Source organism: Rhinolophus ferrumequinum, chromosome 3 (genome assembly GCF_004115265.2).
Source record: "Rhinolophus ferrumequinum isolate MPI-CBG mRhiFer1 chromosome 3, mRhiFer1_v1.p, whole genome shotgun sequence".
Lineage (NCBI taxonomy): Eukaryota > Metazoa > Chordata > Mammalia > Chiroptera > Rhinolophidae > Rhinolophus > Rhinolophus ferrumequinum.
Genome location: NC_046286.1, coordinates 102869927 through 102886091, shown reverse-complemented (window position 1 = coordinate 102886091; position 16165 = coordinate 102869927). Strand labels below are relative to the sequence as shown.

Below are 16165 nucleotides of genomic sequence, written 5' to 3'. Positions count from 1 at the left end.
ACTTTCTTCTTACCTTTTCCTTTGGACTTTAGAAACAACCCATATGACCGGATAGCCCATGCTTATAATTCCTTTAGCAATGATTTTGCATTTGTTATTTTTTTGTGATAATCAGAATATAATAATGGCCATCTCTAAAAACAACTGTACGCAATTTGGTAATTCATTTGTCTAGGTTTACAAAATGCTATATATGAGTGTGTGTGTATAGATATATGTATGTGGCTATATATATGTAATAGTAATATATACTTACTTCTCAGACTAATATTAAGATACCATAGATTCATTTATGTATACACTATATATACATATAACACAAACAAACAATATTGTGTGTATATATATATATAAATATATATATATAATACACATATAGTAGTTTTAACTTGGATATATAACACACATATATACACACTTATATATACACGTATATATATACATATATACGTATATATACGTATATATACATATATACGTGTATATATATATATATATATATATATATATCAGTACACATACATGTTCTTTTGTAATTATTTCTTAAACTAATTTTTAATGATTTAAAGTATATTAAAATTTTTCAAACAGTTTAAATTATAAATACTTTAAATTATAAATCAGGATTGAGACTGATTTTACTTCCTGAATGCTGAAGATATACTATGTGACTTGTGACAGGTTAGTTTTACCTTGTGTCTAAGTGTTTTGAGCTCTCTCCATGAGAGGTATTAGTACATGTCCGGCATAGTTAGTTCCTTGGACCTAATTCTGTCCCTTGAGGAATGTAGGAATCAGTGCTAAGAATTAGATAAGTCCATGGACTTACGTGGTCCTGGCGGTGGGCTGAGGTAGACGGTTGGGGAGAGTTAGTTTTTAAAAATAAGAGCATAAAGTAAAAGTCATGTTAAATGAAAATTTCCCATGAAAAGTTATTCAGTTGAGATGAATTATAATACATGCAGCTTGGATCACATAACCCTGGCAGAACACCCAGACACCAAAGAGAAGAGTCCAGGCAGACCGCTGGGGCACTCTAAAGTCAGAGCGTCAACAAAGGAAGAGAGCCCGTACATGAGGCTGAAAACAGATGTGCTGTGTTGTAGGGCAAACCAAGAGGGCATAGGGGCAGACGCCAAAGGAAAAAAAAATATTATAAAAACAGACCCTACTGAATGTCCCTGAGTGGTCAAACATGAGAAGAATAGACAGCGATGATTGGATTAGAAATGCTGATGTCATTGCTTTGCTAAGAGCAGTCTTTGAAAGTGAGTTCAGGAAAGAATGTAAAGAAATGGAGAACTGGACTGTAAGAAATGCACATTACATTTTTCTGTGCAGAGAAGTGGGCTAGTGACTGGAGGGGGATGTGAGGACAAGGTCGGTGGGTTTGTCTGTTTCCACAGGAGATACCAGAATTAGTGAAGTTGCTCAGGGATCAAGAGGGAACTTCCGCATGGAGGGGCAGTGGAGATGTGTGGGTGGCTCTTTGGTTGCCACAGTTACTAGGGCAGTCACTCCTGATGTTTCCTTGGCTGCAGCTGCAGTAAACATCCCGGGGTGCTGAGGGCATCTCTCTTGACAGAGAATTATCTGGCCCACGAAGCATTGAGCCCATTTACATGCTGATGGCAACAGTCCATCTCGGGCAGTTTTTGTTTGATTCTCTCAGCAGAAATAGCCAGGCCTCACCTGATGTTCCACGCCATTTAAAACCACTTCTTCATCAAGTCTTTGACGAGTCCTTAATTTTGCATTGATTGGTCCACCTTAGTCACTTCTACTCCTGGGACTCAATCGCTGTGACCAGGGGAATGCCAGGTGTTGACTGCGTAATGCCCATCCTTGAGCCAGTCAGTACGCCAGGGCGGGCGGGGTAGTGCGCGTTGATGAGAGCTCACTCCTCGAGTGGGGGAGAAGGGTGGCACCCCACCTAAATGCCATGATGGCTGTCAGTGCCCGAGGAGTAGGATGGCTGCTTTCGAATCGGCCAGAATCCTGTCAGGACCATAATCGTTCATGAATGATACCCTAGTGTAACTCAAAACTGTATACCTGATCAGAGAGGGCGAGTAAGATAGCCTTGAGAGGCATACACCCACCCGTGAGCGTGAGTCCTCCCCTCTGCCCTACCACTTCCTTCCTTATCCTTTGGACCTTCTGGCCAGGAATAGCATAAGACGTGAGTGTGCGTGTGTCTCAGTGCCCTTTTTTCTTACCAGTGCAATCTAGTGCTTATAGATAACGCACATTATTGACAATGTTTGTTGACACAACATTTATTTCTGATGCTAGCATAGGTGTCATTAAAACAATGCATTCCAAAACTTTTCATGTATGATGAAATCTCAGGAAGTGGAGACAAGCTAAATACTCTATCATGTCCCTTTGTTCTTGGAATTTTCAGTCCGTCATGAAGAAGAGCAGAAACCGGAAAAACGGGTTACTTGATGTAGTGTTTGCCCTCACCCCATCCAATCTATTGTAGCTACAGTACAAACCACGGATGCTGCTTTAATTAGCTCTCGCCCTAGGTGATGAAGTTAAGGGACTATTTTTAGAGTACAGTTGTGCCCTGTACTGGAAGAACAGGCTCTGTACTAAGGACTTTTCCCAAAATCTCATAACGCATCCGTACAGCTCAACGCGTCTTTAGAACAGGCATTCGAGGTTGCACGCGTTACATCCATTTAGCAGGTAAGAGAGAAAAGTCTCAACTGAGGACCTCTTAGAGTTTTATCCCCCTTTTGAGTAGCTTTTATAAAGTCCCAAGTTGCTTCTTCCCATGTTTCCCCCATGGTGTTTTTCTCTTTTAAAAAGTCTGTTCACACTACCAGAAATTCAGCTTTAGACCTGGGACCATACCTTTTGTCCCTCATCCCCCTCACTTGTCCTGTGTCTTATCTGACGCAGTGGCTGTCTGAGGGTTTCTGATCTGCAGATGCTGTGAAGATTCCTCAGGGGGCTCCCACTACTTTCTTTTCCCCCTCTACTTTCAGCAGTGTCGCATGATATGTGCTTAAAAGTATATCAAAAGCACTTTATCCTCTGCAATTGTTTCTTTCTTTTTTCAACTTTTTTTATTTGCAACACTTTTGTCACTTCCAATCCTTATTTTTCCTAAATATTTTCTATTCTGGTAAAATATGGCAGGCTCTTGTCATCTGTGCTACCTGCTCTCATTTCAGTGTCATTTTTATCTCATTCGGTCTTATAACCATTGCTCCTCATTCTTTGCTCTCAGCTCATCACTGGAGCTTTTATGTTTTTAATCCCGTTTTCTACTGCTTACCTGTATAGGGAATATCTGAATTATGTTGTGAAGCCTTTTGGCTGTTGTTGTTTCTTTTTATCATAAGGAGAAGGAAGGTAGCCTTTTCTTCTGAGAATATTGTAGGCAGTCTGTTACAGTAGAAATGGAATGGGGTTTAGAGTCAGGCCGAACTGAATTTGAATTCTGATTCCATTACAAAGTAGCTGCTGTCCTTAGGAGAATGATGACAACTCTCTGGGCCTCCATTTTCTGTTAAATGAGGATAATGACACTGGCCTTACTGCATCATTGGGACGCTTACAAATAGCGAGTGTTAGGTACAACTTCCGCCGTGTCCTAAGCGCTTGCTCATTAACTGGCGTTGTGATTATTGTCATATTATAGTTATTATTAGGTGGGCATCTCCGATTTGAACTGAGAACTGGTTGGTGGTAATGCTGCATTTACAGGACATACAGCCGTAAATAGGCTATGGTGCCCGGCCTTGGGGAGCTTATCATCTGCTAAAGAAGGTAAAATACATACCCAAACCATCGGAGACGTATGCAAATAGCCATTATGTTTTAAGGCTATTATGTGACACCTGTAAACACTGTAAACATTGTTTGACATATCACAGAACACCCTCCGTGGTTAATTTATGCCTGGAAGTTAAGGAACTGAGATTTAATGAATGAGAGTTAATATGTTCACCCCCTTAGACTAAGCTGCTGAGGGGCCTCCAGGGATGGCTGCATGGGTCCCCCTGACTCCGCAGGGTGCAGCTGTAACCTCTGTGCATTACGCGTCCATGACAGAATGTGGCAGCTGCTGTAAGTCAGTGCCCTGGAGCCCGGAAGACGTGAGCTCAGCCTCCGTGGGGCTGATTGTGAGAGGCCTCTAGGAGGAGGTCACATGCAAGGTGGCTGGTGGAGGGGAACGGCTTGCCGCAGGCAGAGGTGAAGGAGGGCGTGCCATTGGTACAGGGAAGAGACGGTCCAGCTGTTTTCTGCGATGTGTTTTCTGGGAACATTAATTTAGCAGAGTACGTGTGGGGACTAGCAGAGAAGATGCTGGACTATAGGGTTGTGCCAGATGAGAGGGCTCCTGGAGCTTTCCCCCCAGTGGGCAGCGTGAGACTTTAAAGAAACTCAGAGCTGTGAGGTGGTCCGAGTTTTGGGTTAATGAGGCTTACTTTGCAGAATGCGGTGGGAGGTTTTGGAAATGAAGTGGGCATATCAAGACTGGGAGGCCATTGCGACAATTTGGGAAAAGATTTAATGGCAGTGGTGACAGGAGGAATGCATGGGAAAGGACAGATGAGAGATACTGGAGAGGTGGCTTGGCAGCTGACAGCGAAAAGAAGGCACGCGGGACTGTCGGGGCCCAGCCGGGGCCTTGAGGGACTCAGTGCTTCCAGTAAGGGAACTGGCATCGCTAGTTTTGAAAGAAAAGGCAATTAAGGGTCTCCATAGGGACCAGCTGGGCCTCCTTGGGCCCACCGGTGCCCGGGACTCTTAGACACCGCCCTTTGGGTCTTTACTCTGGTCCATAAAGTGGCTTCAATTATTTGCATTGCTATGCATCGGTCCTGAAATAACTGTTATGATGTTGATGAAATGCCATAGAAACTTTTGTTTATATCAATTAGCTTATGGTGAGACTGGTTCCGTTACACATCATTTCACTGAAAGTCACAGAGCCTGTCCACGACAAACGCGGACTTACTGGAGTTGTGCGCGCACAGTGAGTGGGAGTTTTGTGAAGAGGGCACCGCGGAGGGAGTGGAGCGTGTGTTTGCACGGGCTGTCAGAGCCGGATGTCTTTGATAAATTCATGGGACTCACAATTCCAACCAAGCAAGTGTTCTGCTTGAGTCCCTGGTCCCCTGGACAGATGTCAAATGGAGCATGCAGTTTTGTTTGTGGGCCACTGACTAATATATGCGAGGGAAATCCTCCAGGGAAACTGTCTTTTCCCCAAATATTGTTCCACAGCATTATGTTACAAGTGAAACAAAAGGCATGCCTTGCATTGAAGGTCAAGGTTAGGGGAGGGCTGGTTCAGAAAGGTTGCTATTGCCATTTAAGGGCTTTGTATATGCTCACTTTTTTTTTTTTTTTCCCTCCCTCCCGATTTTCCCGGTCAGTGTTTGTGAGGTTCAACTCCAGCCATGGTTTCCCAGTGGAGGTCGATTCTGCCACCAGCATCTTCCAGCTCAAGGAGGTGGTTGCTAAGCGACAGGGGGTTCCAGCTGACCAGTTGCGTGTGATTTTCGCAGGGAAGGAGCTCAGCAATGACCTGATGGTGCAGGTGAGTCTCCCCTGGTGGGGTGTTCCTGGGACGCAGCCAGCCCATTGCTTCTGCTGCTTCTGCTGCCAAGCTGACATTCATGCCGGAGCTCTAATAGAATAAATAGTGCCTGGGGATTCCTTGAACTTTCCTCCACACCGCTTCATTAATTCTGACCTTCTTAATTATGCATTAAAACAGCAAGCAGGAAGGATTGGAGGAACAACCGTGAGTAAGGGGGAGAGAGGGAGAACACACAGACTGGGCTTAGTGAATAAATGTTTACTGACTGCAGGAGCAGCGAGGCACGCTTTCTGTGTCTGCTCAATTTCTACCTTACTTATTGCATTGGAATCCTAATGAGGAACGATTCGAATAAATTGTTCCAAATCAGGCTGCTGGCTCACTGAGCAGGGAGGAATGTGTAACCCAATTGTGACCCCTGGAGGATGCCGGGAAGTCTGCTGCTGTGGCTCAGAGGAGGTGCCTGGCTGGGGCCCCCCTCGCAGCAAGGCTAGAGAGTTCCCTGTCCCACTGAGTTCTGAAGCTGGTGGTAAAGGAGGGATGGAGCATAGCCCGCCCACCTTTGTATTTAATTCTTCCAAGCTTCAGGAAAATTATCCCTGTTCTAAGGCCACGGCAACCTGAGAGAGGGAGCAGTGAGACTTCTTTCCTGGCCCTCCCTCTACTGCTCCCAACGCCAGGAAAGGCCGAGGTCCTTGTCATCTGGTTGTTTTACTCAGAACAGCGATTTCGTAGGAGTAAGGGGAGAACGAGCTAGGTGATCGGTGAGCAGTGCCATACAGGCGGGCACCTGTAATGTGCTGGGAAAGCCAGCAAATGCAGTTCAGTGTGGATCGACGTTATCCTGAAAGCCTGAGAGACGTGCGCTTTCTGTGGGTGCTTCAGGGCCACCAAGGACCCTGCAGACACCAACCCCCTCTGAGTCCCCAGCACACATTGATGCCTCTCCTGTTTCCAGGTGTGGGGGGCTGCTGTGTGCCCACATGGAGTCCCTCCTCCTGTTGACATCTGTCACTGTGTCTTCTCCGCATAGATATTAACTGCTTAGTGAAAGGCTTTCCAGATTCTGGTGCACAAAAGAAGCTATAGAAATGCAAATGGTCCCCACTCCCCTCGTGGGGGGTCTCCTGCTGGGAGCAAGGTCCCTGTTCCTAGGGCACAAACTGCTGTGCTTAGCTTTCAGGCAATCGTTTTTATAGGGGAAGCGCCTGTGCTAAAAAGTGTTTTGATTTTTTTTTTTTATTTCAGTCAACTAAAAAGCTTTTACTGTGCCTACCGACCTCTAAATCCACACATGTTGCCTTCACAAATAAATGATTTTAAAACAGCTCCTTGAACCAAAATGCGTTATGTTAGCAGAAGTTTTGAAGTTTCAGGTTCTAAAGTTCCTGACCTCTACCATCCTAGTGGAGGGGTTAGACTAATTGCTACCGACAATTGCTCTCCATAAACATATATGGGAAAGGCATGTATTGATTTGGAGTCTTTAGTTTGACAAATACTTCTTAAACACCGGCAGCCTTCTGGGATTCTCAGGGGACCCCGAAGACAGGTGAAACGCCACACTGCTTCTGCCGAGACTGCTCCTGACCTACAGGTTCTAAGTCAACAGAAATACGAGGCAACGGTTAAAGTTGTGAGCCATTTCCTGGGGTTCAGCCTCACAGCTGTGGCGCAGGACATGATAAGCGCTGTGTGAAGGTGGAACCCTAGGTATCAGGAAGTTGTAAAGGTGGAGAACACAGATCTGAGTGGAGGTCACCAAGAAAGTTCCTGGATGAGTGGAAGCTTGAGCGGGGTTCCGGAGATGGAGCAGGACTGTGCTTGGCGAGAAGCGCGGGTTCCTGTTCTTCTGGGACCTGGAGGAGACTGGGCGAGAAGAGGGGTGGGCTGTGCTTACAGAGCCTTGACTGACCGACCGGGCATTGAGGTTTCCTGAGGGAGAAGCAGACAGCAAAATGGGGCTCGGAGGAGACAAACGGGAGTCGGAGCCCCAGTGCACGTGCGGGATGGTGGGGCTTGTGTGCAGGGTGGCGGCCGCCGCCAGCAGGAGGTCTGTGTGGAGGAGGGCAGAGCCAGGCAGGCCTGAGAGCTGAGGTGTGCAGCCTGGGGCCCACCCTATCTAAGGACGGCCCGCACAGAGGGGTGTACACGGTCCCGGAGCCCTGAGCAGTGCCTTCCGTCGGGAGTCGGGGAGGAGCCAGGAGAGCATCCTGCGTCCGCTGCCTCCTCTGAGGATGTTTCGGGAGGAGTGACTGGTAAAGAAGCACATGGGGACTTGGGGGCGCGGGGAGGACGGAGGAGCCTTGGACTTAGTGTCCCGCGGCTCTCCGGACCACGGGAGGCGGTTGGCGTGTGTCACGGGTGTGATGAGCCGCTCAGCTTGTCAGTGACAGGGAGGGCGGCAGAAGGGAGCTCCCGGGAGCCATGGGTCCTGCGTCGTGGTGACCAGTTTCCAGCCCTGGACTGTGTTTGGCGGACTTTTCTAGAATTGTAACCAGTGTGAAAGTGCAACTTGATATTCGGCTTTTCTTTTCCTTAACATTGTACCATAAGCATTTCCCGTGCTGTTATATAAAGTCTTCATTTCTAAGTGCATGGATGATGCTCCTTAGAATTTATATCATGATATAACTCAAGTATTTAGGGACTATCAAGTTTTTCATATTACAAATTAAGGCAAAGCAATTTTTTAACAATGTCTCTTACATAGAGAATGTGGCCTTCACTCATTTGTAAAATGGAAATAATAATAGTAGTGCCTGTCTTTGGGGATTTTGTGAGGACTGAATTGGTTAATTTCTAAAAAGGTCTCAGAATAGAGTATGACACAAACACCGATAAATGTGAGCGTTTTTTAGCGTCATCGTCATCGTTGTTAGGCAGTGACTTTCCAGTCTAAGAGATCACTGTAAACACAGGACTGTTTTTCATCATGAATTGTGACGAGTATATCTGCAATAAATTAAAGAGTTAAGGCAATGATAATAGGATATGCATTTTACTGGGGCAAATGGGTGTGTGTGTGTGTGTGTGTGTGTGTGTATAATTATGTATTTTTACTAAAAATAACTCTGGAGTTTATAAATAAAATTTTGACCCTTACATATACAGGTTTTCCTTAAGAATAATGGAATTTGAATTTAGCAAGCTTGAGAAGGCTTCACAGTTCCTCTAAACATATTTAATAAAAATAGAAACCTATAGTTGTAGTGTTCAGCAGTGATTTATCATGGTATTGTTGCTTTTAAAATATATTTTCATAAAGTGGATATCTGCTACACACTGTATTTTTCAGAAGCAAATTGGAAAGAGTTACACATTTTTTCCTACTTCATAAACAATATTTCTGTGCATGCTTTTATTGTTTTTCTTATACCTACAAGTATGCAATATAAAACATTAATTTGATAAATTATTCACAATGGATTGATATTTTTTCCTTGGAAAGAGTTCTTCTCTCTTGTCCGCTCACGCAGCTGAGTATCCAGGGCCCATTCACATGATGGGACACCCTTCTCCTGTCCCCCAGGTCGAACCCACTAGTATCAAAAATCCCTGAAATCACCTCTACATGATTTAAAATTTATCATTCAGAAATGTACAAAGAAAATAATGTTCTAACGCAGTTGTATATACCCAAACTGATGGTCTTTGCAGTTAGACTCAGTGTTAAAATGACAGGGACTTGAGAATCTACATGAGTTTGTTTGAACAGAATCCATTGCATTCACATAAGCTGTATTAATATTAATATCAGTATATTAATATCAGTATAGGTTTATTAGCTAGTGTATTAGAGTTCACCAGAGAAATAGAAAATAGAACCAGTAGGATATATACAAGATATATCTATAGATATAGATATAGAAATAGACATAGACAGACAGACACACAGACAGATAGATACATAGATATGATATACAGGATAGGTAAGTAGATAGAAAGATGGAAGATAGATTTATTATAAGGAATTGTCTCACGCAATTATATTGTGGAGGCTGACAAGTCCCAAGATCTGAAGTCAGCAAGCTTAGTTGCTGTCCAAGTCCATAGGGCTGGAAACGAGGAGAGGTGATGGTGTAGCTCCATTCTGTACGTTGGTGGGTTCAAGACCCAGGAAAAGCTGATATTTCAGTTTAAGTCCAAAGGCAGAAAACAAGAAAAAATAAAACAGCATCTGACTAGCATTGGGCAGGAGCAATTTGTTCTTACTGCCTGGAGGGACAGCCTTTCTGTTCTGGCCTTCACCTGATTGGACAGGGCCCACCCATCTAGGGGAGGGCTGTCTGATTTACTCAGTCTACTCGTTCAAATGTTAACCTCATCCAACACACCCTCACAAACACACCTAGACTAATGTCTGACCAAATGTCTGGGCACCCACGGCTCGGTCAGGTCACACATAAAATTAACCATCACAGCCAGGCAATGGAAACCGTGTTGTAGTCAATCATTGTTGTAGGGAAGTTACTCTATTTGTATTCTCTTTGTAATGACGAATTCGACTTCCAAAACAGAAAGTGAAATGGGACTGTTCCTTTCACATAGAGATTTTGGCTTTATAAAATGATGTATCCAGGTGGATGTTCATAAATTGCTTTAAACAAATATTCACTTTCATGATGTTAAAATGTGTATACAGATTTGGAGACCATCATTCATAAAGTGGGGTCATCTGCAATAAGTGTGAAAGGGCATCTGCTTGTTACCCCCGTTCTTCTGAGCTTTACGATATGCCGAGATGTAGGTTTGGAAGACCAGAGACATTTAGACTTTAATAGCTTAGGCTGTAAATATTAAAGAAAAATCAGCGACCCTGAAAAGCCACATTATTTAATTAGCTATATTTTTCGTGATACAGACTACATATATTTCAAAATTTGTGAGTAGGGAAAACCAGCTTTCATTGACAGGGTAAATTATATCCAATGGCTAAAGAATTCAAGTTTTTGAAATCTGTAAGAAAATTTACCTGCTATTTGCAGAAACGTTATAGGTTGTTTTGATCATTTCTCTAAGTAACCTGCTAAACTTTGAAATTTAAAAACTGCTCAAAGGTTTGGAGGTTACCCGGTATGCTCCTTGAACGACCTGTAACATAAGTAAATACTGTTTAACTGAATTTTGAAAGTTGATGTTTTCTTAATATCCTGTTAATTATTTTCCAACATTATTATTTCCCTTTTAATACAGGTAGGCTACATTTTTCTGTTTATAGAATTAATATGAGCTAGTTATAAAAATTCAAATGACAGGGGAAAGCATACCAGCAAGCCCCTATAATTTTGTTTGTTTATTTTTAATAATTAAGGATGATTCTTTCTTTATATATAACAATAGGTATGTTATCACTTGCAATCTTATTTAATCCTTTAATCCTATCCATTTGTCATATCACTGAAATTATTAGTTCAAGTATACCTGAGGACATTCAAAAAACAAACATTTGATCTTCTCTGTAACCTTTATTAGATCACAGTTTAGCGATTTAGGTGTTGAGAAGCTGGCAAATGTTTTCATGGAAGAATTTTATTTTAAAGACTAAGCAGTTACACATTTATTTGCAAGTCTGATGGTTACATTTGATTGACAGAATGTTACTATTCTTTGATATTCTTATACAATCTCAGAAAAATTGTAGACAACCACTCCCTACTATTTAGTTACCCTTTATCATGATAGGTGCTATATTTTACAATATAATCACAGCATGTGTAATGAGAAATTACTGCTGAGAAAAACCAAACCATGCAAGGAGCTCTGTCATGTTGCCACTAACCACTGCTAAGGAAACTCGTCACTGCACTAAAGCAGGGATGGAATGGCAGGGTGGGGTGCACACTGGCAGGCATTCTCCCTCTTGTTTTCTTTTTCTTTCTTTCTTTTCATAAGGATCGAAGATAATGTGGCCATTATAAGTTATCATACAAAATGGGACACTTTTGAGAATGGAAAAAACTTCTATTAATAATTATTCCAGGACAAAAGATGTACGCTGGCAGTGCCCTGGGCACACGGAGGTGAATGCTTCCCCCAGACACGGGGCAGTGTTTCTCACATTCGCAAGCCTCAGCTTCTTTTAGAAAGAGTTTTTTGGGTCCCTTCCGCTCAGCTTAAGACCACATTTTGATAGCATAACACTGCAATCTTATTATGAAAATTTTCATAATAAAAAAGTGATTTTTGTCTTTTTAACTGGTAAATATATTTTTGAGATTACAATCCAACTTAAATTACAACATTTTATACAATTTCATAGAATTCTGAGTTTCCAGAGGGTATGTAGACTTTGAGAAACATTGTTATAATATAATCCTTGTCTTTATACATTCCTATGTTCTATTTTGTTATTGGCGAGATTTTAATTAGGAGCCTGAAAAATGGACAAAATATGGATGTCAAAAAATGGGTGGTCTGGCCCAAGTTTCGCTTCTGGTATGTGAAGAAGGGACATAAAAGGAGCAAGGTTTCTACACTTCATTTGAACCTGTAAAAGGACAACTCCAATAGAGTGGCGAGTTATGGATGTATAAAGCCATACCTGGAACAACCACTAAAATAGCTAACGGCTAAAATATAAAAGAGTGACAACAACAAATGCTGGGGAGGATGTGCAGAAAGTGGGTCACTCATATGTTGCTACTGGGAATATAAAATGAAATGGTACAGCTACTCTGGAGGAGAGTATGATAATGTCTTAAGAAACTAAACATGTACTTACATATGGCACAGAACTCACACTCTCAGTAATTTGTCCCAGAGGAATGTTGACTCCTGGTCACACAAAATACAATACGTGAATATTTATAGCAGCTTCCTTCCCATTGGCCAAAAATGAGAAACAACCCTGATGTCTTTGAAGGGTGACTGAGCAAACTGTGGTCTACCCCTACCACACTCAACAATCAGAAGGGACCAACTGTTGATACACGCTTTGGATGGTTTTCAATGGAATTGTGCTGAGTGAAGGAAAACCAATCCCAAAAGGTCACATACTGAATGATTCCATGTACATAACATTCTTGAAATGACAAGACAAGATTATAGACTGGAGGAGAGATGAGTGGCTCTTTGGGGCTAAGGAAGGGGTGGGAACAGGAGAGAAGAGTGTGATGGTAAAAGGACAGCAGGGGACCCTGGTATTGGTAGGTGTTTCTGTCTTGCCTGCACCAGTGGTGATGTTGTACTCGGGGTTCTGCAAGGTGTCACCATTGGGGGAGACTGGAAAGGGTGCCTGGGATCTCTCTGTATTATTTCTTACATCTGCAGGTGAATCTGCAAGTGCCTCAAGATGAAGTTCAATTAAAAAATAATACAACAGAAGTTCTGCCCTCTTTCACAGAGGAATAGAAACCAGCTTTCCTGTAGAAAATAAACAAGCATGTCATTTGCATGTACTTTAAAGGGACAGTGTTTATAAATAAGTGACTTTCAATATGAGAAATTAGAAAATAATTTAACTCCTTCTGAGACACTGAAAGACATCCAGACTGAGAGTAGGGCCAGGAAATCTTACAGAAGTATTAAGGTATGTTTCTTGAATTCTTAAACAGAATCTTTAGTACCTTATATCTCTGAATGGACATGATTAGTATTGTTTTTCAAAGCCTTTACCAAATGTTACAAGTAAACAAAAATAAACAATTCTTGACAGTTGTGTGCTCTAGTTGTACATATTTGACAAATTGATTTGAGAGTCACGCAGGATAGTTTTAGGAGATAAATGAGCACCTCAGGTAACCATTGTCGTTATAATGGTCAGAGAAAACATTCACTTAAAAAACTGTTCCCCTTTTATTGGTATTATACATTCATGTAATGGAAGAAATTTAGGGATGAAATGGTTTCATTTATAAACTAAAGTTATTTCAACTTCTTTTGCTCTTCTGCAAGACAGAAAGAGTTTAGGTTAAATCAGAACATAGAATGCAGTTCTACCCTGATTTTTTCTTTGCATATAATGAAGAATTAAGCAAATGACAGTATAAGTGGCTAATATACTTCACTTAAAAATCATTTTTCTCTGATTGTAAGACAAAAGGAAGCCAGATTACATAACATTATACTCAGAGAACAGTCATACAATGATTTCTTTGTAGGGAAGAGTACATTTGTGTAAGTGAGACCCTCAAACACTTCGGGAGGAAGACAAAAACATTTTTTCCCAAAGGATTGACTTACTAACGAAACTCACGGAGGGACTCATTCGTGTAGGTAAGCAAAGAGGTACCTTCTAGAGTTCCTCCGAAGAACTGGAGCACTGACATAACAGCTGCTAAGTACCGCCAAGTGTCAGAGGCCAGAACCGCACACGCACGCTAATCTGCACAGAGCACGTGCTCCTTAGCAAGACCCTGATTTAATGCGTCTGGCTGTTTGTATGCGTCAGTCGGGCAGAATCTCTGAGTTACTTACCTCTTTACATAACTCAGAGACCTCAGAAATGTTATTTTTCTGTTGAAAGGAAGTCTTGACATTCGCATGCCCCTGCGGACTTCCGAACTGTCTTTGAGGATTGACGTGGATAAATGCAGACTTGAAGGGAAAAGGAAAGTGGAGATTCTTTTAGCTTAGAAGAGGCTGAAGCTATAGGGTCAGTGGATGTATTTCATAGGCTCATTTCTCTCCCAAGTTCCCATTGCCCTGATTGCACTCATGTTCTAAGGTAGATGGTGTGTGAGGGAGTGAAACTCGGGAGCAGTCCTCCAAATCTTAACACAGGATACGTTTTAGTGGAGTATATAAGGCAAAAGTCTGTCTCAGGAAACCCAGCAAATGAAGGAGGAGAGATTCCACGCTGTGCAATTTTATGACTGTTCACTGAAGCCATCGTTTCAAATATTCTGTTCCCTATTATTAGACTCAAACTCCATCATCCAGCTGATCTGATTTCACTTAACGTAGTCATCATCCTTTAAAGAATTCAGGAAACATGAATTTGTGTCCATCCCATCCATCCTAAAGCTTCTGCATCGAAAGATTGCTCACCCACCTTTTCCTCATTCCCTCTTACCAAGTAATTGTAACAAGCCTGAGATTATTGTCAGAGAACGATGAAAGGTTTTATATGGAAAAGCTCTTTAAAGCTTATATACCAAGCTCACTTATGACTGATTAATGAAAGTATGTGTTTCATTCATTTTCTATTTGTGTGTGGGCTTCAGTCACAGCTCAATACTGGCAAATATTTACACTGCTATCTTTTATTTTCTTAAGATATGAAATACATGGGAGATAAAGTAAACTGTGTAGTGAAAATACTTTTAGTTATAACTTCAGTGATGCCCATAAGACAGAGAAAACAAAATTAAATGGTCAGGAGAGCTTTTCTTTCTGTCTGAATATGTTGTGATACTTTTCTTCAACGGTTGGGTTTGGCATTGAAGAGTACAGTTCTCATAAACCATTTAGCAGCAGACGTTTCATTAAATGAAAATAACACCGGATAAGTGGTTGTTGCCACACTAGCCTTTCTGAGGCCCTGCAGGATGTGCTACGTGAGCATTTGTAGTGCAGGGGATCCTGCCGACTACGCCAAGTGTCGTGCGGGGCGTCCGGCGGGGTCCCTGGTCCCACTCCCCACACAAAAACTCAGGATATGGCTAGGCCAAAAAGGAACACCCACAGAGCCATAGGTAGGAGAGTCACACCACTATACTCTCACTGGAGGCTGGGTTGGAGACACAGGAACCAGGAGCAACACAATTCTCAACCCTCACTGTGCCGCTTGCAGGCTCAGCCACCATCTTCTTGCTCGCTCCCCCTTTTTCTGCTAGCCTAGCCACGGCAGTTATATTAGTGCCCAATGGCTCACTGGTTACAGCTGACGGCCAACTAGCCATAGCTGATGGCCATTTGATCACAGTCGACGGCCATGTACTACCTGAGCCAGCACCTTTCTGTGTGAGGCTGAGAGCCTGGAAACTGCTTTTTGGGGCTCTGTCTCCACACTCCACGCCTACAGGGTCTCACCTCACAATCTACGCGACAAGCGTCTTCCGCGAGGGGCTCTGTGCGAGGAGCCTGGAGGTGAATGCTATTTCCTGGACACAGCCAAGCTCTCTGGTCACAGCCAGGGTTTCTCAGGGCACCACCAGTACTTCTGGGCACAGCCAGACTTCCTGGACTTCTTAGGGTACCACTAGTCTCCCTGGGCACACGAGGGCCTCTCAGGGCACTGCCACTCTCTCTGGGCACAGCCAGACTTCCTGGACTCAGCCAGGGCTCTCAGGGCACTGCCACTCTCTCTGGGCACAGCCAGACTTCCTGGGCTCAGCCAGGGCTCTCAGGGCACTGCCACTCTCTCTGGGCTCAGCCAGAATTCCTGGACACAGCCAGGGCCTCTCAGGGTACCGTGCTGGAACAACAGCGGCTCACAGTCAAGGTGCTTACATATTCTCGATGGCGGCCAGTCAAGACACAATAGCAAACATCCGCCAGTTCCACTACATGGTGGTATGTTCCCAAACAAATAGTCAAGCTGTCCATTAAGTTAGGGATGGAAGGCAATTCCCCATAGTCCATAGTCATTCGCCAGGGCTGTCCTGGGGGTGAGGGATGACCTTGACCTCACCCTCAGCTCCCACGGAGGAC

The 16165-nt window shown here is 43.1% G+C and overlaps 1 protein-coding gene across 2 annotated transcripts in view; it reads left to right on the top strand.

The window, feature by feature from the left end:
- PRKN (parkin RBR E3 ubiquitin protein ligase) overlaps positions 1-16165 on the top strand; it is a 1123097-nt gene that overhangs the window by 219023 nt on the left and 887909 nt on the right. For both annotated transcript variants that reach the window (XM_033103449.1, XM_033103448.1), the window contains exon 2: positions 5403-5566. In XM_033103449.1, coding sequence (XP_032959340.1) covers positions 5403-5566 — 164 coding nt within the window. The remainder of the gene's footprint in view (positions 1-5402; positions 5567-16165) is intronic.